Genomic DNA, 24,317 nt, shown 5'->3' with positions numbered 1-24,317 from the left:
GAAAGTTTAGGGTATGTGTGGGTTCCGTATTGTCCGACGTCTTCCTCCAGGAGAACGGAGTGCCTCAGGGCTCCGTCTTGAGCGTAGCCCTTTTTCCCATCGCGATCAATCCAATTATGGATTGTATTCCACCTAATGTCTCACGCTCTCTCTTTGTCGATGACTTCGCGAACTACTGCAGTGCCCAGAGAACATGCCACCTGGAGCGCTGCCTTCAGCGTTGTCTCGACAGCCTCTACTCATGGAGCGTGGCAAATGGCTTCTGGTTCTCTGAAGAGAAGAGGGTTTGTATCAACTTTTGGCGATATAAAGCGTTCTTTCCGCCATCCTTACATCTCGTTCCCGTTGTTCTCCCATTCGTGGAAACAACTAAGTTTCTAGGGCTCACGTTGGACAGGAAACTGTGTTGGTCTCCACGTCTCTTATTTGGCGGCCCGCTGTACACGTTCCCTTAATGTCCTCGGAGTTCTTAGCGGTTCATCTTGGGGAGCGGATCGCACTGTCCTGCTTCGCTTGTATCGGTCCATTGTCCGATCGAAGCTGGATTATAGGAGCTTCGTCTACTCGTCCGCTCGGCCATCCCTCTTACGCTGGCTCAACTCCATCCACCATCGGGGGATACGTCTTGCGACTGGAGCCTTCTAGACTAGTCCTGTGGAGAGTCTTTATGCTGAAGCTGCCGAATTACCATTGACCTACTGGCGCGACATACTGCTGTGTCGGTATGCCTGCCGGCTGTTGTCTATGCCCGACCACCCCTCTTACCAGTCCTTCTTCGCCGATTCTCTCGACCGTCAGTACGGGTAGTATGTGTCTGCCCTGCTGCGACCCCGGAGTCCGCTTCCGTCGCCTGCTTCGACAATTGGATTTTGCCCTCCCTACCACCTTCAGAGAGGGTGAGAGCCCGACACCACCTTGGCACCAGGCTCCGGTTCATATTTATCTCGACCTCAGCTCACTCCCGAAGGAGGGTACTCTGGCTGCAGTGTATTGCTCACGGTTTGTCGAACTTCGTGCTCGACTTGCCGGTCACACCTTTATTTACACCGATGGCTCCAAAACTGACGATGGTGTCGTCTGTGCCTTTGTCGTCGGGGCTGCCACCTTTAAATACCGGCTCCTCGACCAATGTTCGAGCTTTATGGCCGAGCTTTTTGCTCTCCATCAGGCCGTTCAGTATGCCCGCCGCCACCGCCATTCATCGTATGTACCTTGCTCTGACTCACTGAGTGCTCTTCAGAGCCTTGGAGCTCCCTATCCGGTCCATCCCTTGATTCAACGGATACAGCAGTCCCTCCATTCTTTCGCTGATAATGGTAGTTCTGTCAGCTTTCTGTGGGTTCCCGGACATGTAGGAGTGCCTGGGAATGAGGCTGCGGATGCTGCAGCCAAGGCTGCAGTCCTCCTGCCTCAGCCAGCCTCCCATTGTGTCCTGTCATCTGACATTCGTGGGGATGTATGTAAGAGGCTTGTCTTTGTGGTGGGATGCTTGGTCATCCCTCCAAGGAAACAAGCTCCGGGCAGTAAAATCGCTCCCAACTGCTTGGACAACCTCCTCCCGACCATCTCGGCGAGATGAGGTCCTTCTGACCAGGTTGCGGATTGGGCATTACCGGTTTAGCCACTGCTACCTGCTCTTCGGTGACCCAGCCCCGCAGTGCCCTTGTGGTCAGGCATTAACAGTGCGCCATGTTTTATTCTCATGTCTCCGTTTTAGTCAATTTCGTGTTGTCCTGTCCCTGCCATCTACTTTACCAGATGTTTTAGCTGATGACGCTCGAGCAGCTTCTCGAATTCTGCGTTTTATAACTTTAACTGGCTTGTCCAAAGACATCTAACCTTTTTACTTATTTTATCTGCATCTTTGTCAGGTCCTTCTGGTGTCCCCCCCCATCCCCTTGAGTTTTACTAGATTCCATGTGCTCTAACAACAGTGACTGGGCGCTAATGACCTCAGCAGTTGAGTGCCCTTAAACCCCACCAAAAAAAAACCCAGCTAGGTTGGCTGCTGCCAGACAAATTGCATGACTACCACATTTTGTCTACTTCAGACTACTCGTCGCGCAAGCCCCTCAGTACCTTGCTTCAGAGATTAAACACCTTTCATGCCATCATAATCGAAACACGAGTTCACTCTTATTTGGTATCCTAACTGTGCCCACTAACAAAACAAAAACTTTTGAAAACTCCTCAGTTGCAGCTGTCCGCCTCTAGAACAAACTGCCCCTTACCTTCCGCAAAATTCAATCCCCTGCTGCTTTTAAGAAGTTGAAGCATTTCCCACTATCATCCACATAAAGTTTTCCAAAAAATTAATGTAAAAGGCCAATCCTGTCCTCTGTCAAATAGCGAAGCTAGTGTCTCCTATCTTGCTCCTTTTTCTTCTTCCTCTTCGTGTATCTCTATTAGCCACACAATCTTCTTTTCCTTTATATTTCCTTGATTATGTTTCATCATGTCTATTCTCCTCCCTTTACCATCAGTCTCCCTCATACTACCTGCTGCTAGCATTCCTATCTAAAATCTGTCTCGTCTAATTATAACAGTACTTTCATCTATGAATATAAACTCTATATGTATGTATTTTTCCAAGTGGGCCTTTGTAATTGTTTTCCACTTTTTGTACTAGATGTAATTTAACATGCCTACTAAAACAAATGAATGTAAAATAAGTAGAATGCCTGGTTAGAGAGGGCCTGATCGCCGTAATCTTGCCAGGTTAAATAAATCAATAAATATTTCGAATGCATATATTTAAGACGTACGAATATGAAACTTCACACTCACAAACTTTTAAAGTTCAGATTACAGATGTTCAATATGTCCTCAATCAGCGACACGTACAGTATCACACTGATAGTCAAATTCCCATCATACTCGGGCAAGCATGTTGTCCCTCACTGATGTTATGACAGTACAGACCCGGTTCTTCAACTCTTCCAGATTCTGTGGGAGTGGTGGTACAGGAACGTTGTCTTTAACGAAGCCCCCACAGGAAGAAGTCAGATGGTGTCAAATCCGGTGACTGTGGAGCCCAGCTGAGACATACTAAGTTGGTTTGGGGTTGTTTTGAGGGAGGAGACAAGACAGTGAGGTCATCAGTCTCATCGGACTAGGAAGGACTAGGAAGGACTAGGAAGGACTAGGAAGGACTAGGAAGGACTAGGAAGGACTAGGAAGGACTAGGAAGGACTAGGAAGGACTAGGAAGGACTAGGAAGGACTAGGAAGGACTAGGAAGGACTAGGAAGGACTAGGAAGGACTAGGAAGGACTAGGAAGGACTAGGAAGGACTAGGAAGGACTAGGAAGGACTAGGAAGGACTAGGAAGGACTAGGAAGGACTAGGAAGGACTAGGAAGGACTAGGAAGGACTAGGAAGGACTAGGAAGGACTAGGAAGGACTAGGAAGGACTAGGAAGGACTAGGAAGGACTAGGAAGGACTAGGAAGGACTAGGAAGGACTAGGAAGGACTAGGAAGGACTAGGAAGGACTAGGAAGGACTAGGAAGGACTAGGAAGGACTAGGAAGGACTAGGAAGGACTAGGAAGGACTAGGAAGGACTAGGAAGGACTAGGAAGGACTAGGAAGGACTAGGAAGGACTAGGAAGGACTAGGAAGGACTAGGAAGGACTAGGAAGGACGTGCCCTTTCAAAGGAACCATCCCGCCATTTGCCTGGAGCGATGTTAGGGAAATCGCGGAAAACCTAAATCAGGATGGCCGGAAGCGGGATTGAACCGTCGTTCTCCCGAATGCGGATCGAGCGTGCTAGCCACTGCGCCACCTCGCTCGGTCATGCGAAGTCGCCAGCTCCTTGACGACCAATCCAACGGTTCGGTAGAGTTTCATTCCGATAGTCACGCATTTGGCGACTCCAGTGGAGGGGGGTGCCTTGTCTTGTTGAAAAAAGAATCGGAGGATCAATTTGGTACCTCAACCTGAAACGTCTTTGCACTGTAATCACTGAATGAACTTCGCAAACTCGAGAACACGATACGATTTTTGCAGCGGAGTAGCCATTTTAAATATATGACGGTTGCCAAGCAAAAGTCAACTGACATCTAGCGGTTATTAATATAAGCTAGATTATGTATTCGTTTCTCCAATAGCAGAGGCGCAGCGATCGATAGTTTGGACAAAATATTACTTTGCAATACGTATATTCTTTTCTAAACGCCTCTACGCCTTTCCAAAACTTTCGTACAGGAACATCGCGCTATAGTTCCTCGTTTAAACATTCGCATGAATAACAAAATGACACATCGAAATCGGCGACGAAGGGCTAGAAAAGCAACAGAAATCGATCAACAGAGAAGGCCATTGGACCTGACAGGACACCAGTTCTACGCACAGATGCAAGGATATATAGGTTATATTTCTATGACGTCGGTATATTGTAGAATTTTGGGACATATTTTACCCTCGCATATAGAAACATTTCTGTAGACCGAAAATCCCCCTCTGTAGGAACCAACGCGGGCTCCAGAAACGACGCTTGGGTGAAACCCAGCTTGTTCCGTTCGCCTAAGAGACCCACAAAGCAATTGATAAAGGTGCCCAGGTGGATGCCGTGCTCCTTTACCTGTGGAAGGCATTGGAGGCAGCTCTACGCTGCCAAGTAATAAACAAAATACGAATCTATGGAATATCGGACCAAGTGTCATTTAATTGAAGAGTTTCTAGCAAACAGAAAACAGTCATTCTGAACAGAGGAATTTCTTAAAGTATATGTAATCATAAGAGTGCCTCAGGATGGTATTCCAGAACCATTAAGTTTCACAATATAATTGTGTGAATGGCTTTGTAGACATCGGAAGTCCGAGGAAGCTTTCTGCGGATGATACTGTTGTACATAGACGTCGTGACACTTAGTGCAGGGAATAGCAGTTGTCCTTCAGCATAAAAGTAACCTACTGCAAATACATAGACAGAAACCCCTTTGTTGTGTGATTACACAATTGCAGAATAATCATGGGATGCAGTTACTTACATAGCATATCCAGGAGTATGTGTAAAGAGTGGTCTGAAGTGGAACGATCAAGGGAAATTAATAGGAAGTACGGCGCATGCTAGACTGGGCCATCAGAAGAATTCTAAGGAAGAGTTGCAGATTCTGCACAGGACACTCTGACGCGCGCAGCGACCAGTTTTCGTCCAAAGCGCTGGACGATTTGTTCGGAAAGAGAGACCGACATTGTATGCCCGCTTTCGGCCAGCTAGTGACGTGCTTTGATTACAGAATACTCACGCCTTGAAGGTTTCGCAACCAATTTTACAGAAACTACTCGGTAAAAAAAATCATTTTTGCCTTACTCATAGCTTTACACTGAAGCGCCAAAGAAACTGATACAGGCATCTGTATTCAAATACAGAGATGTGCAAACAGGCAGAATACGGTGCTGATATGTGGAAATTTTTCTGTGTAGTAAAGCAGGCGGTCACAGTAATCGCTGTATCTCAGTGCTACACCTCTGTATCCTGCATATTTGTGCTTCACTTTGTTACTAAATACACTACTGGCCACTAAAATTGCTACACCACGAAGATGACGTGCTACAGAACCGAAATTTAACCGACAGGAAGAAGATGCTGTGATATGCAAATGATTAGCTTTTCAGAGCATTCACACAAGCTTGGCGCCAGTGGCGACACCTACAACGTGCTAACATGAGGAAAGTTTCCAACAGATTTCTCATACACAAACAGCAGTTGACCGGCGTTGCCTGGTGAAATTTTGTTGTGATGCCTCGTGTAAGGAGGAGAAATGCATACCTCCACGTTTCCGACTTTGATAGAGGTCGGACTGTAGCCTATCGCGATTGTGGTTTTCCGCATCGCGACATTGCTGCTCGCATCGGTCGAGATCCAATGACTGTTAGCAGAATATTGAATCGGTGGGTTCAGGAGGGTAATACGGAACGCCGTGATGGATCCCAACGGCCTCGTATCACCTGCAGTCGAGATGACAGGTATCTTATCCGCACGGCTGTAACGGATCGTGCAGCCACGTCTCCATCCTAGAGTCAACAGATGGGGACGTTTGCAAGACAACAACCATCTGCACGAACAGTTCGACGACGTTTGCAGCAGCATGGACTATCAGCTCGGAGACCATGGCTCCGGTTACCCTTGATGCTGCATCAGACAGGAGCGCCTGCGATGGTTTAGTCAACGATGAACCTGGGTGCATGAATGGCAAAACGTCATTTTTTTCAGATGAATCCAGGTTCTGTTTACAGCACCACGATGGTCGCATCCGTGTTTGACGACATCGCGGTGAACGCACATTGGAAGCGTGTATTCGTCATCGCCATACTGGCGTATCACCCAGTGTGATGGTATGGGGTGCCTTTGGCTACACGTCTTGGTCACCTCTTGTTTCCACTGACGGCATTTTGAACAGTGGACGTTACATTTCAGATGTGTTACTACCCGTGGCTCTACCCTTCGTTTGATCCCAGTCCAAGCCCTGTTTGACTGAATGCCCAGGTGTCTCAAGGCCGTTATTACAGTCAGAGGTGGTTATTCTGGGTAATGATTTTTCAGGATCTATGCACCCAAAATATGTGAAAGTGTAATCACATGTCAGTTCTAGTATATGTGTCCAATAAATACCCGTTTACTATCTGCATTTATTCTTGCTGTAGCAATTTTAATGGCCAGTAGTGTATATGCAATATGGATGAGCCACAGTGAATGTCGTGCTTCGGTACATTAGCTTTTCTGGGAAAGTGGCCATGGCATATGCCTTACTTCCATCCTTGATGGAAAGACATCAGAGCTGTCTGCCTTCGTTCAAGATCTCTACGGCTTTACTAAAGCCATTTGGCGAATACCACAGTATTAAATTAGGGCAGTGCCAATAACTTACTAAATCCCATCTGTTACAATTGCTGTTAAGCCTCTGACAACCTGACCACTCCCCCTGCGGGTCCGGGGATTAGAATAGGCCCGAGGTATTCCTGCCTGTCGTAAGAGGCGACTAAAAGGAGTCCCTCCCCCTCTAGGGCGTTGTTAGTGCCTGCGTCCAGAGACGGACGGTTCCACAACCTATATTTGCTGTCATTTTTGTTTTTCACTTCTCGTTTCTTCCTTCCTTTGGTTGGTTCTTTACCTTGTTCTTCTCCATCTCACTGTCCTCCTTACTCTTTCCCTTGCCTCCTTCTTCTCCTTGCCTCCTTCTTCTCCTTGCCTCCTTCTTCTCCTTGCCTCCTTCTTCTCCTTGCCTCCTTCTTCTCCTTGCCTCCTTCTTCTCCTTGCCTTCTTCTTCTCCTTGCCTTCTTCTTCTCCTTGCCTTCTTCTTCTCCTTGCCTTCTTCTTCTCCTTGCCTTCTTCTTCTTCTCCTTGCCTTCTTCTTCTTCTCCTTGCCTTCTTCTTCTTCCCCTTGCCTTCTTCTTCTTCTCCTTGCCTTCTTCTTCTTCTCCTTGCCTTCTTCTTCTTCCCCTTGCCTTCTTCTTCTTCTCCTTGCCTTCTTCTTCTTCTCCTTGCCTTCTTCTTCTTCTCCTTGCCTTCTTCTTCTTCTCCTTGCCTTCTTCTTCTTCTCCTTGCCTTCTTCTTCTTCTCCTTGCCTTCTTCTTCTTCTCCTTGCCTTCTTCTTCTTCTCCTTGCCTTCTTCTTCTTCTCCTTGCCTTCTTCTTCTTCTCCTTGCCTTCTTCTTCTTCTCCTTGCCTTCTTCTTCTTCTCCTTGCCTTCTTCTTCTTCTCCTTGCCTTCTTCTTCTTCTCCTTGCCTTCTTCTTCTTCTCCTTGCCTTCTTCTTCTTCTCCTTGCCTTCTTCTTCTTCTCCTTGCCTTCTTCTTCTTCTCCTTGCCTTCTTCTTCTTCTCCTTGCCTTCTTCTTCTTCTCCTTGCCTTCTTCTTCTTCTCCTTGCCTTCTTCTTCTTCTCCTTGCCTTCTTCTTCTTCTCCTTGCCTTCTTCTTCTTCTCCTTGCCTTCTTCTTCTTCTCCTTGCCTTCTTCTTCTTCTCCTTGCCTTCTTCTTCTTCTCCTTGCCTTCTTCTTCTTCTCCTTGCCTTCTTCTTCTTCTCCTTGCCTTCTTCTTCTTCTCCTTGCCTTCTTCTTCTTCTCCTTGCCTTCTTCTTCTTCTCCTTGCCTTCTTCTTCTTCTCCTTGCCTTCTTCTTCTTCTCCTTGCCTTCTTCTTCTTCTCCTTGCCTTCTTCTTCTTCTCCTTGCCTTCTTCTTCTTCTCCTTGCCTTCTTCTTCTTCTCCTTGCCTTCTTCTTCTTCTCCTTGCCTTCTTCTTCTTCTCCTTGCCTTCTTCTTCTTCTCCTTGCCTTCTTCTTCTTCTCCTTGCCTTCTTCTTCTTCTCCTTGCCTTCTTCTTCTTCTCCTTGCCTTCTTCTTCTTCTCCTTGCCTTCTTCTTCTTCTCCTTGCCTTCTTCTTCTTCTCCTTGCCTTCTTCTTCTTCTCCTTGCCTTCTTCTTCTTCTCCTTGCCTTCTTCTTCTTCTCCTTGCCTTCTTCTTCTTCTCCTTGCCTTCTTCTTCTTCTCCTTGCCTTCTTCTTCTTCTCCTTGCCTCCTTCTTCTTCTCCTTGCCTCCTTCTTCTTCTCCTTGCCTCCTTCTTCTTCTCCTTGCCTCCTTCTTCTTCTCCTTGCCTCCTTCTTCTTCTCCTTGCCTCCTTCTTCTTCTCCTTGCCTCCTTCTTCTTCTCCTTGCCTCCTTCATCTCCTCCTTGCCTCCTTCATCTCCTCCTTGCCTCCTTCATCTCCTCCTTGCCTCCTTCATCTCCTCCTTGCCTCCTTCATCTCCTCCTTGCCTCCTTCATCTCCTCCTCCTCCTTTTTCATCTTCATCTTCATCTTTTTCTTCATCTTCATCTTCATCTTTTTCTTCATCATCATCTTTTTCTTCATCTTCATCTTCATCTTTTTCTTCATCTTCATCTTCATCTTTTTCTTCATCTTCATCTTCATCTTTTTCTTCATCTTCATCTTTTTCTTCATCTTCATCTTTTTCTTCATCTTCATCTTTTTCTTCATCTTTTTCTTCATCTTCTTCTTCATCTTCTTCTTCATCTTCTTCTTCATCTTCTTCTTCATCTTCTTCTTCATCTTCTTCTTCATCTTCTTCTTCATCTTCTTCTTCTTTTTCTTTTTCTTCTTCTTCTTTTTCTTTTTCTTCTTCTTCTTTTTCTTTTTCTTCTTCTTCTTTTTCTTTTTCTTCTTCTTCTTTTTCTTCATCTTCTTCTTTCCTCCCTGTGCGCGCCTGAAAGCCGACCCACGCGTTCGTATGCGTAGCCGGTGACAGGGTAACGAGTAATTCCCCACCCTGGGTAGACAAGTAAGGCATGCATGTACGCCCTGGTAAAGGCCAGGCCCAGAGAGGGGTGATTGCCTGAGCTGATACCTTCTGATCATGCCGATTGGTCCCTCCGTCTGTTTCTCACCTAAGGCGGGAGTACCCTCTGAGTGGGTCCCCACAAGGAAGGAGAGCGCCATCGGAGACGCTGGCAATCATGGGAGATTCCTCCACAATGGATTTGTCTTCTTCTCTCTCGACTTCTGCCCATAAATGGAAACTTGACCAGCCACCAGTGACGAAAGTACTACCGTCTGCCCCACAGTTCCTCGTAGTTTCTCGATTTGAGGACGGCAAGGATTTTTCCTCTGTCAACCCTTTCATTATCCAGAAGGGCGTAGATGACATAGCCGGATCTGTCAAGTCGTGTACTAGGTTGCGTAATGGTACCTTGTTACTAGAAAATGAGAGCGCCTTTCAGGCACAAAAACTGCTTCGGGCCACACTCCTGTACACGTTCCCTGTCCGGGTGGAGGCTCACCGCACTTTAAATTCGTCTCAAGGTGTGGTATATACTCGATCACTCGACGGATTGACTGACGAGGAGATTCAGTCTTTCCTCGTTGAGCAGGGCGTGACAGCTGTCCATAGGGTCATGAAAAAGGTCAACAATGACCTTGTACTGACCCGGACACTTTCCTTGACCTTTGATAGTGTTCAGCTGCCGTTGAGTTTCAAAGCGGGCTACGAGGTTATTTCTGTTCGCTCTCCCTGTGGGTCCAGGGTAAGAATAGGCCCGAGGTATTCCTGCCTGTCGTAAGAGGCGACTAAAAGGAGTTTCAACTGTTTCGGCCTTCCATGTGATGGTCCCACTTGGGGTTTGACCTCCATTTTTCACAATTCTACAGAAGTACGAGCCTTTTGGGGAAGGACACCTTACGTGGTGTACCACTGGTCCTAAGTGCACTAAGACCTTGGCACTCAGCATTGTACCGGCGTTGTAACCATACCCACTATTCCTCAAATTGGGCCTAAACGCCTGATGGGTTGTACAAGTTACGCCCATAGTGCGTCCCTATCTGCACCAGCGATCATGATGGACTTCACATGGCACCAGAAATCCAGCACGGTAGCCAGCCTGTTGTGGTGGGGTCGTCATGTATCCTCTAGGTTGTAGCCCCCAGACAACACAGGGATCGTACTGCCGTTACCTGAGCTGCACCCTCCCCACGTCGGCCAAGGAGTAGATGCCTGTCTCCTTGGGGCATCAGGACTCCCGGCAACGGTCATCCTGCCAGGTGGCCCTTGCTGAGGCTGGGTGGCGCCCGTGGGGAGAGTCCCTGGTTGGAGTGGGTGGTATCAGGGCGGACGTTTCGCAGATGAAACGTCAACACGTATCAGGTCGCTCTGCGGCCGAGTCTTTCAAAAGAAAAGGTATCGTTTCTAGTTCTGGTTCTCCTGCCCTTTCCCCCTTCGCCACTCCCTGGGAGGAGGGACAGGCCCGCCGGCTTAGGGCGAAGTTCTTACCCCGCTATTTGGTCTGTTCTCGACCCGATGGGGGGACGTTCTTTGTTCAGCACATTGAGGACATCTTCGGGGAAATCGAGGCTCTCAGCAAGAAGCGTTCAGGGTCCGTTCTTATCAAGACCACCTCCGCCACACAGTCGGCGGCGCTCCAGGCGTGCGACCGCCTAGGGGACATCCCAGTGTCCATTGTCCCGTATCTGGCACTAAATAGGACGCAGGGGGTTATTTTTCATCGTGACCTCCTGCTAAAATCTGATGAGGAGCTCAGGGCCAACCTGGTGCGCCGAGGCGTGCGTTTCTCCCGGCGACTGTCCAGCGTGGCCCCAAAGACTGTCACATCGACACCGGGGCCTTTGTCCTCGCCTTCGAGGGGGACGTTCTCCCGGAGAAGGTAAAGGTGATGTGCTACCGGTGCGACGTGCGACCTTACGTCCCGCCTCCTATGCACTGTTTTCGGTGTTTGCGCTTTGGGCACATGTCGTCACGGTGTGAGGCTGAGCCCCTTTGTGCCGATTGTGGACGTCCTCTTCGTGAGGAACATACATGCACCCCACCACCTCGGTGCATTAATTGTCCTGGCATCCACTCGCCTAGATCCTCAGACTGCCCCGCATGCCAGAAGGAGAAGAAGATACAAGAACTCAAAACTTTGGATCGGCTCTCTTATTCTGAGGCCAGGAAGAAGTATGACCGCCTCCATCCCGTGCCATTGACCACTTCGTTTTCCTCAGTTGTGTCCACTCCTTCCGCGGTATCCTCACCCCTATCTTGTCCCCCCCTCCGCCTCCTCCGCCCATCAGGGGGCTCTGCCTCCGCCTTCCAAATCCTCCTTCCCCATGGCCCCTGCCACCTCTGCCGCAGGGGCCACCCTTCCTCCTCCTCTCCCCCCGCCACCTGAGAAGCGAACCTCTTCTCAGGCGTCAATCGGGGAAACGTTCCGAACCCCAGCTTCCGAGGTCCGGCGTTCCAAAACGGACCCCGCGCGTGAAGACCTTCTTCGGGTCCAGCCCACCATCCCTGTGCCTCCTCGGCCTTCCAAGAAGTAGTCTCTATCCCCCTCTCCACCCCGGCGCGTTTCGTCTGACGCTCCATCCGTTAGTCGCTCCTCCCGGCCGTCCTCAATTTCGCCGGGACGCTCTGCTGCCAGGCGCTCAGCTGGCCTCTCGTCGGCAAATGATGCTGCCCCTCCTACACAACCGGAGACAGCGGCCGCAGCTGGCGACGACTCGATGGAACCGGGTACGCCTCCCGCCGGTTGTAGCGTTGTTCCCTCGCAACCTGGCCCTCCGCGGCCGTCGAGGTGACCACCTCTTCCCCGTGTCGTTCCCCCAACTTTTTGACTAGCGATGGCCTCGTTACATTGGAACATAAGAGGTATTCGATCTAATCGGGAGGATTTACAACTGCTCCTCCGCCTGCACTGTCCGCTCGTCCTTGGTCTCCAGGAAACCAAGTTGAGCCCGACTGACCGTATTGCCTTTACCCACTATACTTCGGAGCGGTATGACCTCACCCCTGTGGACGGTATCCCAGCTCATGGTGGGGTCATGTTGCTCGTTCGGGACAATGTCTATTACCATCCCATCCCATTGACCACCCCACTCCAAGCAATAGCTGTCTGTATTACTCTTTCTGCTTTTCCTTTTTCAGTTCGTACCATCTACACTCCACTGTCATCTGCTGTTAGTCAGGCTGACATGATGCAACTGATCGTTCAGCTTCCCCCGCCGTTTTTTTTGTTTGGCGACTTCAATGCCCATCATCCCCTTTGGGGCTCTCCTGCATCCTGTCAAAGAGGCTCACTCTTGGCGGATGTCTTCAACCATCTCAATCTTGTCTGCCTCAATACCGGCGCCCCGACTTTCCTCTCGGACTCTACTCATACCTACTCCCACTTGGACCTCTCGATCTGTTCTACCACTCTTGCCCGTCGGTTCGAGTGGTATGTCCTTTCTGACACCTATTCGAGCGACCACTTCCCCTGTGTCGTTCGTCTCCTGCACCACACCCCATCCCCACGTCCTTCGCGCTGGAACATACCGAAAACTGACTGGGGACTTGACTCCTCCCTGGCGACCTTTCCGGACCACGATTTTCTCAGTTGTGACAGTCAGGTCGAATACCTCACGGCTGTTATCATCAATGCTGCCGAACGTTCCATTCCTCGTACTACCTCTTCTTCACGTTACGTTTCCGTCCCCTGGTGGAACGAGGCTTGTAGGGACGCTATCCGTGCTCGACGACGTGCTTTACGCACCTTTCGCCGCCATCCTACGTTGGCGAATTGTATTGAATACAAACGACTCCGAGCGCAATGCCGTAGAGTCATCAAAGACAGCAAAAAAGCTTGTTGGGCCTCTTTCACCAGCTCCTTTAACAGTTTTACTCCCTCTTCCGTCGTTTGGGGTGGCCTGCGCCGGCTGTCAGGCATTAAGGCCCAGTCCTCGGTACCTGGCCTGACCTCAGGTAATGAGGTCCTTGTTAATCCTGTGGATGTCTCCAACGCCTTTAGCCGTTTTTTTCGCGGAGGTTTCAAGCTCCGCCCATTACCACCCTGCCTTCCTTCCCAGGAAAGAGGCAGAAGAGGCTCAGCGACCTTCCTTCCACTCGCTGAATCTGGAAACTTATAATGCCCCATTTACTATGCGGGAACTCGAACGTCCACTTGCACTGTCCCGGTCCTCTGCTCCGGGGCCAGATGCCATTCACGTTCAGATGCTGGCACACCTTTCTCCGGCGGGCAAAAGCTTCCTTCTTCGTACCTACAATCGCGTCTGGACCGAAGATCAGGTCCCCATGCGTTGGCGTGACGCCGTCGTTGTTCCTATACCCAAACCCGGGAAGGATAGCCACCTTCCTTCTAGTTACCGCCCCATTTCTCTTACAAGCTTGTCTGTAAGGTGATGGAGCGCATGGTTAATGCTCGGTTAGTCTGGATTCTTGAATCTCGACGGCTACTTACTAATGTCAAATGCGGCTTTCGTCGCCGCCACTCCGCTGTTGACCACCTTGTGACCTTGTCGACATTCATCATGAACAACTTTTTGCAAAGGCGCCAAACGGTAGCCGTGTTCTTCGACTTGGAGAAGGCTTATGATACCTGTTGGAGAGGAGGTATCCTCCGCACTATGCACAGGTGGGGCCTACGCGGTCGCCTGCCCCTTTTTATTGATTCCTTTTTAACGGATCGAAAGTTTAGGGTATGTGTGGGTTCCGTATTGTCCGACGTCTTCCTCCAGGAGAACGGAGTGCCTCAGGGCTCCGTCTTGAGCGTAGCCCTTTTTCCCCATCGCGATCAATCCAATTATGGATTGTATTTCACCTAATCTCTCAGGCTCTCTCTTTGTCGATGACTTCGCGATCTACTGCAGTGCCCAGAGAACATGCCTACTGGAGCGCTGCCTTCAGCGTTGTCTAGACAGCCTCTACTCATGGAGCGTGGCAAATGGCTTCTGGTTCTCTGACGAGAAGACGGTTCGTATCAACTTTTGGCGATATAAAGCGTTCCTTCCGCCATCCTTACATCTCGGTCCCGTTGTTCTCCCATTCGTGGAAACAACTAAGTTTCTAGGGCTCACGTTGGACAGGAAACTGTGTTGGTCTCCACATGTCTCTTATTTGGCGGCCCGCTGTACACGTTCCCTTAATGTCCTCGGAGTTCTTAGCGGTTCATCTTAGGGAGCGGATCGCACTGTCCTGCTTCGCTTGTATTGGTCCATAGTCCGATCGAAGCTGGATTATGGGAGCTTCGTCTACTCGTCCGCTCGGCCATCCCTCTTACGCCGGCTCAACTCCATCCACCATTGGGGGATACGTCTTGCGACCGGAGCCTTCTAGACTAGTCCTGTCGAGAGTCTTTATGCTGAAGCTGCCGAATTACCATTGACCTACCGGCGCGACGTACTGCTGTGTCGGTATGCCTGCCGCTTGTTGTCTATACCTGACCACCCCTCTTACTAGTCCTTCTTCGCCGATTCTCTCGACCGTCAGTACGGGTTGTATGTGTCTGCCCTGCTGCCCCCCGGAGTCCGCTTCCGTCGCCTGCTTCGACAATTGGATTTTGCCCTCCCTACCACCTTCAGAAAGGGTGAGAGCCCGACACCACCTTGGCTCCAGGCTCCGGTTCATATTTATCTCGACCTCAACTCACTCCCGAAGGAGGGTACTCCGGCTGCAGTGTATTGCTCACGGTTTGTAGAACTTCGTGCTCGACTTGCCGGTCACACCTTTATTTACACCGATGGCTCCAACACTGACGATGGTGTCGGCTGTGCCTTTGTCGTTGGGGCCGCCACCTTTAAATACCGGCTCCTTGACCAATGTTCGAGCTTTACGGCCGAGCTTTTTGCTCTCCATCAGGCTGTTCAGTATGCCCGCCGCCGCCGCCATTCACCGTATGTACTCTGCTCTGACTCACTCAGTGCTCCCCTCCAGGGGATCCACAACTCTTTTGTGGATACGTGCGTAGCGAGCACGGGACCCCAAGCTAATGTGGCTTTCCTTCCTTTCCGGGCTGCATACCTTCCCTTTCCGCATCCTTCCCCATCCCCAATCTTCGCCCCCCCCCCCACCTCACCTCTGGCTCTTTCCTTCCCTTTCTCCCCCTCTGGGAGTATGGTTTGTGCCTACGTCCGGAGTTCGACGCTTGTAAATGTACCGCATTCTTCACCTTCCTTGCATGTATGTCTTCATCCTTCCTTTGTCCTTCTCTTTTCCTTACCTCTTCTCTTTACCCTTTTTCCGCTGCGGCGTTTGAGATCCCTCTTAACTTTCTTTCTCTTTCTTCCTCCCTGTGCGTGTCTGAAGGCCGACCCACGCACTTCCATGTGTAGCCGGTGGCGGGGTAACGCGTAATTCCCCGCCCTGGGTAGACAGGTAGGGCACGTACGAACCCCCTGGTAACGGCCAGGCCCAGGGAGGGGTGATTACCCGAGCTGATACCTTCCGAAAGTGCTGATTGGTCCCTCCGTCCGTTTGTCGGGAGGTGTGACCTGCGGTGTGAACAATCACCTAAGGCGGGAGTGCCCTCAGAGAGGGCCCCCACAAGGGAGGAGCGCGCCATCAGAGATTCTGGTAATCATGGGGGATTCTTCCACAATAGTTTCCTCACCTTCCACTATGTCTGCTCACAAACGTAAGTTCACTGAGTCTCAGCCACAGTCAGTTCCTCCATCGTTGCCACAGTTCCTTGTTGTTTCTCGGTCTGACGAAGGTCACGACTTCTCCACGGTCAACCCTTTCATTATTCAGAAAGGTGTCGACGCAATTGCAGGTCCTGTAAAGTCTTGTTCCAGATTACGGAATGGCACCCTGTTGTTAGAAACAGTCAGTGCCCTCCAGGCACAAAAATTGCTGCGTACCTCACTACTACACACCTTCCCTGTCTGGGTGGAACTGCACCGTACTTTAAATTCCTCATGTGGAGTCGTATATACACGCTCCCTCGATGGCTTGTCTGACGAAAAAATTCAGCACTACCTGTCTGACCAGGGCGTAATGGCTGTTCATAGGGTTATGAAAAGGGTTGACACGAACATCATTCCAACCCGCACTGTCTTCTTGACATTTGACAAAGTTCAACTCCCATCGAAAATCAAAGCAGGCTATGAGAATTTCCGTTCGCCCTTAGGACCCAAACCCTACGTGTTGCTATCGGTGTCAGCGGTTCAATCACACCAGCCAATCCTGCTCCAATCCGGCCAAATGTGTTACGTGTGACAAGGATGCCCATGAGGGTGCTTGTCCACCTCCATCCCCTCGCTCCCCCCAGGGGGTCCACAACTCTTTTGTGGATACGTGCGTGGCGAGCATGGGGCCCAGAGCCATTGCAGCCTTCTTTCTCCCCCGGGCTGCATTTCCTTTCCCTTCCCCTCCTTTCCCTTCCATGCTCCTTTCCCCTCGCCCTCTCCTCTCCCTCTATTGGTGTCCTTGCTTATGTTGGCCCCCGCTATCCTCCTGGTTCTGTTGGTTTTACACTCCGGCTTTGTTGCGTAATCATCTCCTCCTTTTGGCATTCCTTGGTTCCCCATCTGGGGTTTGACCTCCATTCCAAAATTTCTCTTCCGTAGTGTGAGCCATTTGGGGAAGAGCACCTTACCTAGTGTCTCCGGCGTGCGCCCTACTAGTACATTCCACCTTTTCTTTTACGTTGTTGTCTGATGCTAGGGTGCATAGCCAGCACGGTAGCCAGCCCGTGTGGTGGGGTCGCTATGTACCCTTTTGGTTGAGCCTCCTGAACACACAGGGATCACACTTCTGATACCTGAGCTGTGACCTCCTCATGCATGCCTTGGAGTGGTTGCTCGTCATCCTGGAGCATCAGAACTCCCGGCAGTGGCCGCCGTGCCAGACGGCCCTTGCTGTGGCTAGGTGGCGCCCGTGAGGAGAGCCCCTGATCGGAGTGGGTGGTATCGGGGCGGACGCTATGCAGATGAAACGCATACGGGTTCAAAACTCTGGCCGTTCTTCTGCGGCCGTCTCTCTGCGTGGTACTGATTCCTCAAGTGCTGCTTCTCTTGCCCCTTCGGCCTTCCCTTCCATGGCTAACCCCTGGGAAGAGGGTCAGGCCCGTCGTCTAGGGGCAAAACCTTTCCCCCGTTATCTAGTTTGCACCAGGACTGATGGAGATACTTTCACCAGTGTCAAACCTTCATTCTTTGCGGAACACATTGAAGACAAGTTTGGCGAAGTGGACTCCCTGAGCAAGATGCGGTCGGGTTCGTTGCTGATAAAAACTGCTTCAGCTGCCCAGTCTGCGGCCCTTTGTGCCTGTACCCATCTTGGCACAATTCCTGTGTCCATTACCCTCACCAGTCTCTAAATATGGTACAAGGTGTGATTTTTCACAGGGACCTCATCCTTCAAACTGATGAGGAACTTCGGGACAATCTCGGACGGAGGGGTGTTCACTTTGTTCGGCGAGTTCAGAAGGGTCCTAAAGATAATCGTATTGATACTGGTGCCTTTATCCTGGCCTTTGAAGGGGATACCCTTCCTGAGAAAGTAAAGATTATGGTCTGTCGCTGTGATGTGAAGCCGTACATCCCACCTCCTAAGCGGTGTTTTAAGTGCTTGCGTTTTGGCCACATGTCTTCTCGCTGTTCCCAGGACCCTCTCTGTGGTGACTGTGGACGTCCACTCCATGAGGGGAGTCCCTGTGTTCCCCCTCCTGTATGTGTCAATTGTCATGGTAGTCATTCTCCACGTTCACCAGATTGCCCAGTATATAAGAAAGAAAAAAAGATACAGGAGTATAAGTCCCTTGATCGTTTAAGCTACACAGAGGCCCGTAAGAAATATGCCCAATTGCACCCTGTGTCCATGACATCTAGTTACGCCTTGGTTACATCTTCATCCCTTCCTCCCCCTTCCTTACCCCATCCCAGACCCCTCTCCTCCCCCCTTCCCCTGCGGCTCCAACACCTCCTATGGGCGCTGCTCCCCCTCCCCAGCCGGAGAAGTGTCCCACTCCTTCGGCGTCTGCTGGTCAAGGGCGCCTCTCCCGGGATGCCCCTTCCCGGCACCTTCCAGGTCAACGGTCTGCTGCCGGGCGGCGACCGCGAGAGCTGCGGTCTATCGGCGCCCAGGTCGCCCGGTCTCTTTCTGTTCCTGATCTTGCTGCAGCTGGCTCCTTTATGCCACACAGCCCTCCTCGATCTCAGCCTGAAAAGAAGAAGAAACATAAGTCCCGGGACAAAGAGCCTCTGGTGTCACCGGAGGTCCCTTCCCCGACTTCACAACCGGATTCTGACCTGTCGTTCATGGATGTCGCCCCCTCCTTGTCGATGACGGGTGGGGACTCGGCGGTATGACTGGATTTAGCGTGTTCAGCCCTCATTTAAACCATCGTTCTGTGGTTCTCCAATGGAATTGTAATGGCTACTATCGTCACCTTCCGGAATTGAAATCCCTTCTTTCGTCCTACTCTGCAGCTTGTGTGGTTCTCCAGGAATCTCATTTTACTGATGCTCACTCACCGACCCTCCGTGGGTTCCGTGTTTTCTGTCGAAATCGGGTCGGACCCTTGCGGGCTTCTGGTGGCGTTTGTACGTTGGTCCGTACAGACATTGCTAGCATGTGGATTCCTCTCCAAACTACATTGGAAGCGGTTGCTGTTAGGGTCCACTTAGACTCTGCAGTCACAGTTGGCAATCTTTATCTCCCTCCTGACAGGACTCTTACACCTGCTGCCTTAACCACCCTTCTTCAGCAACTTCCTCCTCCCTTCCTCCTCCTTGGGGATTTTAATGCTCATCATCCTTTGTGGGGCAGTGCCTTTCCATCTAGACGAGGTCTTCTTATAGACCAATTTATTTCAGACCACGACCTGTGCCTTCTTAATGATGGCTCCCCTACTCATTTCAGTGCCGGTCATGGTACCTTTCTGCCATTGATCTTTCTCTTTCTTCTCCCTCTCTCCTCCCTTCATTACACTGGTCGCCACACGACGACCTTTGTGATAGTGACCATCTCCCGTTGATTATCACGCTCCCTTCCCGCTCCCCGATGGACAGGTTACCTCGTTGGTCTTTCCACCGCGCCGATTGGCCTCTATACACTGCACAGGTCGAGTTTTCTCCCTCTTTGTCGGGTTGTATTGATGACGTCCTACGTGACGTGTCTGATGAGATTGTTCGCGCTGCTAACCTTGCTGTCCCGCGCTCATCTGGACCACTTCGTCGCCGGCAAGTCCCGTGGTGGAGTACGGCCATTGCCATTGCCATCCGTGATCGCCGTCGAGCTTTGCAGCACTTTAAGAGGCACCCATCCGTAGCCAGCCTTAGTACCTTTAAGCGCCTTCGCGCTGAAGCCCGTTATTTAATCAAACAGAGCAAGCGGATATGTTGGGAACGATTCGTTTCTTCCCTTGGTTCCACTGTCCCTCTGTCACGGGTATGGGCTACACTTCGCTCTCTCCAAGGTTGCCATCGGCAGTCCACCCTCCCAGGCCTTCACCTCCCAGATGGCATTTGTACGGACCCATTAGTTCTCGCAGAACATCTTGCGACCCATTTTGCAGTGGCATCAGCGTCAGCCTCCTATCCAGCTGCTTTCCTTCATCAAAAACAGCAGGCTGAAGCTCTCACCTTATGTTTCACCACTTGTGAGTCAGAATCTTACAACGAACCTTTTACTGAATGGGAATTTATTTCTGCTCTATCTTCTTCTCATGATACGACCCCTGGCCCAGATTCCATTCATAACCAACTGCTTCAACATCTCAGTGCTCCACAACGGCAACATCTTCTTCGGGTGTTTAACCGTATCTGGCTCCAGGGTGACTTCCCTTCTCAGTGGAGGGATAGCATTGTGGTTCCTGTCCTTAAGCTTGGTATGTACCCCCTATCTGTTGACAGCTATCGGCCAATTAGTTTGACCAATGTTGTTTGTAAGTTACTTGAACGGCTGGTAGCCCGTTGGCTCACTTGGGTCCTCGAATCTCGGGATCTATTGTCCCCTTACCAGTGTGGCTTTCGAGAGGGACGATCTCCAATCGATCATTTACTTCGCTTGGAATCCACAGTTCGGCAGGCTTTTTCCCAGCGCCGCCATTTGGTTGCAGTGTTTTTTGACCTTCGCAAGGCCTATGACACGGCCTGGCGCCATCACATCTTACTAACGCTTCATCAGTGGGGTCTTCGGGGCCCACTCCCGATTTTTATACGCCAGTTCCTGATCCATCGGTCATTCAGAGTTCGAGTTGGTACTGCTTTTAGTTCTCCACGGACCCAGGACACGGGCATCCCACAGGGTTCTGTCTTGAGTGTCCTTTTCCTCATTGCTATCAATGGACTTGTGGCCTCTGTCGGTCCATTGGTCGCCCCTGCCCTGTATGTGGATGATTTCTGCATTTGGGTTAGTTCCTCCTCGATGCCATCTGCAGAACGGCAGCTCCAGGTGGCTATACGGCGTGCCTCTGCATGGACCCTCTCACACGAGTTTCAATTCTCTCCTTTAAAATCGCGGGTGGTCCACTTCTGTCGCCGTACTATGGTCCACCCTGATCCAGAGCTCTATCTCGCTGCACAACGATTGCCTGTGGTTCCACAGTTTCGTTTCCTGGGTCTTCTTTTCGACAACAAGCTCACTTGGCTGCCCCATATCAGACTCCTGAAGGTCGGATGTTTCCGTAAACTCAATGTCCTTCGCTTCCTTGCTCACTCCTCTTGGGGTGTGGACCGTTCCCTCCTCCTCTGTCTTTATCGTGCTCTAGTTCTGTCTCGTTTGGACTATGGTTGTCAAGTTTATGGTTCAGCTGCTCCTTCTACACTGCACGTGCTGGATCCAGTCCACCATCGTGGTATCCGTTTGGCCACCAGTGCCTTCCCTACTAGCCCTGTTGATAGTCTCCTGGTTGAAGCTGGGATCCCCCCCTTTCTGTTCGGCGGTCCCAGCTTCTGGTGTCTTATGCCCTCACTATCCGTGCTTCTCCCACTCATCCTTCCTATTCTATCCTGTTCCCAGACCATGGACGTCGCCCACCCGACTCCCGCCCTCGGGCGGGTTTACCGGTTGGGCTGCGCCTTGCGTCTCTTCCTTCTTTGTCCTGTCTTCCTCGCTCCCTCCCCTCCACCCCTCCTTGGTTAGTTCCTCGGCCTCGAATTCGGATGGATCTCCGCCGCGGTCCGAAAGATTCCATCCCCCCGGTGGTGTTCCGTACCTTTTTCCACCAAATTTTATGGGAGTTTCGGGATGCTGTTGTTTTTTACACTGATGGCTCTAAATCTGCTGATCATGTTGGGTATGCCTTCACGTCCTCTGTTGGAACGGAAAATCATCTGCTGCCACCTACATGTGGGGTGTTTACTGCGGAATTGATGGCAATTTCCCGGGCCCTTACCTTAATTAAACAATCCCAACACAACCGCGTTTTGTTATGTACGGACTCGATAGTGGCCTTCTTGATATTGACCGGTGTTTTTCGCGCCATCCCTTGGTCTCTGCCATCCATGACCATCTCGCTGATCTTCACCGTGCCGCTTGTTCCATTGACTTCCTGTGGGTCCCGGGCCATGTGGGTATCCCGGGTAATGAGCTCGCTGATCGTTTGGCTGGGGGAGCAGTTTCTTACCCCCCATTTTCTGTAACCCCTCCTGCAGCGGATTTACGGCTTCACATCAAATCCCACTTCGCACAGTCATGGGCCAATTCTTGGGAGGCTACTCCACTGTCTAATAAAATTCGTGCAATTAAGGTGACACCAGGCCCATGGCGTTCTTCCTTTCGCCTCTCCCGCAAGGACTCGACCACACTGTGTCGTCTCTGCATTGGCCATACCAGGCTGACCCATGGTTTCCTTTTGCGTGATGAGCCACCCCCGCTATGTGGTTGTGGAGCCTTCCAGTCAGTGGCCCACATTTTGGTTGAATGCCCCCTTCTTTTGGCTCTGCGTGCTAAGTACAGACTCAGCCACACTTTACCTTTGATGTTGGCTGACGATTCCCGGATGGTCTCTCTGGTTCTCGGTTTCCTCCGGGAGTGTGATTTTTATTCTCAGTTTTAAGGTTTTTAATCTCTCTCTGGTGTTGGGGCAGGGTGGTGAGTGTTTGGGTGTCTCCCACTGTAGGCAGTGTTCAGAGATTCCCGATTCACCTCCCTGACCGGAATCCTCTTTTTTCCCCTTTTACTCTGTTTTTACCCCTTCTTTTTAAGGCTTGGTTAGTCTTTCTATTCCCATACGTACTTTCTGCATTATGGCAGTTGTACCTTTTAAGTCAAAGGTGGTCTTGCCTATGCTGCTTCAGCATGGTGTTGGGTTCGTTCTCTTGCCGACTTCCCTCATTTGTTTTTACTAATGACAACGTGACTAACCTTTTACGTTTTTCCCTTTTTCCGCTTTATTCTGATTTTTCTGAGATGTCCCGTTAGCAGAATGGAGTCTATTTGAAACAAGGGACTGATGACCTAGCTGTTCGGTCCCTTTACCCTCAAACAACCAACCAACCAACCAACCATCCCCTCGCTGCATCAACTGCATGGGTGACCACGCTGCTTCCTCTCGAGATCGTCCCATTTTTAAGGACGAAAAGCTCATCCAGGAAATTAGAGTAAAGGAAAAGGTGTCGACCTTTGCTGCTCGATAATTATTCGCCAGTTGACAGCCCACCGTGCCTCAGAAAGGAAAATACAGCACTGTCCTTGCTTCTCCTCGGCCAACAAAGGTGGCCACACAGACTTGCGACCTCACCTTTAGTGCCACGGTCGTCAGATCGGCCAGCGCAAAGATCGCCCGTTCAACCTCACCACTTTCGCCTGCCCACTCTATGGCTCACCCTTCGTCGGGTTCTGCTAAATCTCGAGCCAAAAAGTCAGACACCAAGACTTCGAAAAAAGAGCATACTCGTGAAGAGTTTTTACATACGGCAACTATACAACCATCGGTTCCTCCTTCCTCTAAACATCTTACATCCAAGAAGGCTACAAAGAAACCCAGTTCCTCTCCTTCTCCGCCAAGGCGTGTCCCATCTACAGCACCACCTGGCGGAAATCGCCCTCGGCCGTCTTCTGTGTCGCCGATCGCTGGTGGCAGGAGCTGCTCCTGACCAACATATGGATCAGGATCTTCTGCCTTCTGCTGAATGCCATTCCATGCTGTTGGTCGCAAGCTCAGAGCAGTCGTTGAGTTGAATCCCTTGATTCAACGGATACAGCAGTCCCTCCATTCTTTCGCTGATAATGGTTCTCCTGTCAGCTTTCTGTGGGTTCCCAGACATGTAGGAGTGCCTGGGAATGAGGCTGCGGATGCTGCAGCCAAGGCTGCAGTCCTCCTGCCTCGGCCAGCCTCCCATTGTGTCCCGTCATCTGGCTTTCGTGGGGATGTATGTAAGAGGCTTGTGTCGTTGTGGTGGGATGCTTGGTCATCCCTCCAAGGAAACAAGCTCCGGGCAGTAAAACCGCTCCCAACTGCTTGGACAATCTCCTCCCGACCATCTCGGCGAGAGGACGTCCTTCTGACCAGGTTGCGGATTGGGCAGTGCCGGTTTAGCCACCGCTACCTGCTCTCCGGTGACCCAGCACCGCAGTGCCCTTGTGGTCAGGCATTAGCAGTGCGCCATGTTTTATTGTCGTGTCCCCGTTTTAGTCAATTTCGTGCTGTCCTGTCCCTGCCATCTACTTTACCAGATGTTTTAGGTGATGACGCTCGAGCAGCTGCTCGTATTCTGCGTTTTATAACTTTGACTGGCATGTCCAAAGACATCTAACCTTTTTACTTATTTTATCTGCATCTTTGTCAGGTCCTTCTGGTGTCCCCTCCCCCATCCCCTTGAGTTTTACTAGATTCCATGTGCTCTAACAAACGTGACTGGGCGCTAATGACCTCAGTAGTTGAGCGCCCTTAAACCCCCACAAAAAAAAAATTCTGTTCGCCCCTATGTCCCGACACCTACGCACTGCTACCAGTGTCAGCGTTTTAATCACACTCGTCAGTCTTGTTCCAATGCCGCTAAATGTGTCACTTGTGGCAGGGATGCCCATGAGGGTGACTGTCCACCTCCTTCTCCTTGTTGTGTAAACTGTCAGGGTGACCATGCAGCGTCCTCCCGCGACTGTCCCATCTAC

At 50.7% G+C, this 24,317-nt stretch overlaps 1 protein-coding gene across 1 annotated transcript in view; it reads right to left on the bottom strand.

Annotated features, from left to right (window-relative positions):
- LOC124719792 (trichohyalin-like) overlaps positions 1-24,317 on the bottom strand; it is a 114,706-nt gene that overhangs the window by 78,461 nt on the left and 11,928 nt on the right. Inside the window, exons 2-5 of the mRNA XM_047244988.1 lie at positions 12,575-12,622; positions 11,519-11,651; positions 8,750-9,058; positions 7,136-8,644 (exon numbers count right to left, since the gene is read on the bottom strand). Coding sequence (XP_047100944.1) covers positions 7,136-8,644; positions 8,750-9,058; positions 11,519-11,651; positions 12,575-12,622 — 1,999 coding nt within the window. The remainder of the gene's footprint in view (positions 1-7,135; positions 8,645-8,749; positions 9,059-11,518; positions 11,652-12,574; positions 12,623-24,317) is intronic.

The sequence above is a fragment of the Schistocerca piceifrons genome, chromosome 11 (assembly GCF_021461385.2).
Source record: "Schistocerca piceifrons isolate TAMUIC-IGC-003096 chromosome 11, iqSchPice1.1, whole genome shotgun sequence".
In the NCBI taxonomy this organism is placed as follows: domain Eukaryota; kingdom Metazoa; phylum Arthropoda; class Insecta; order Orthoptera; family Acrididae; genus Schistocerca; species Schistocerca piceifrons.
This window is presented reverse-complemented; position numbering and strand designations above follow the sequence as displayed.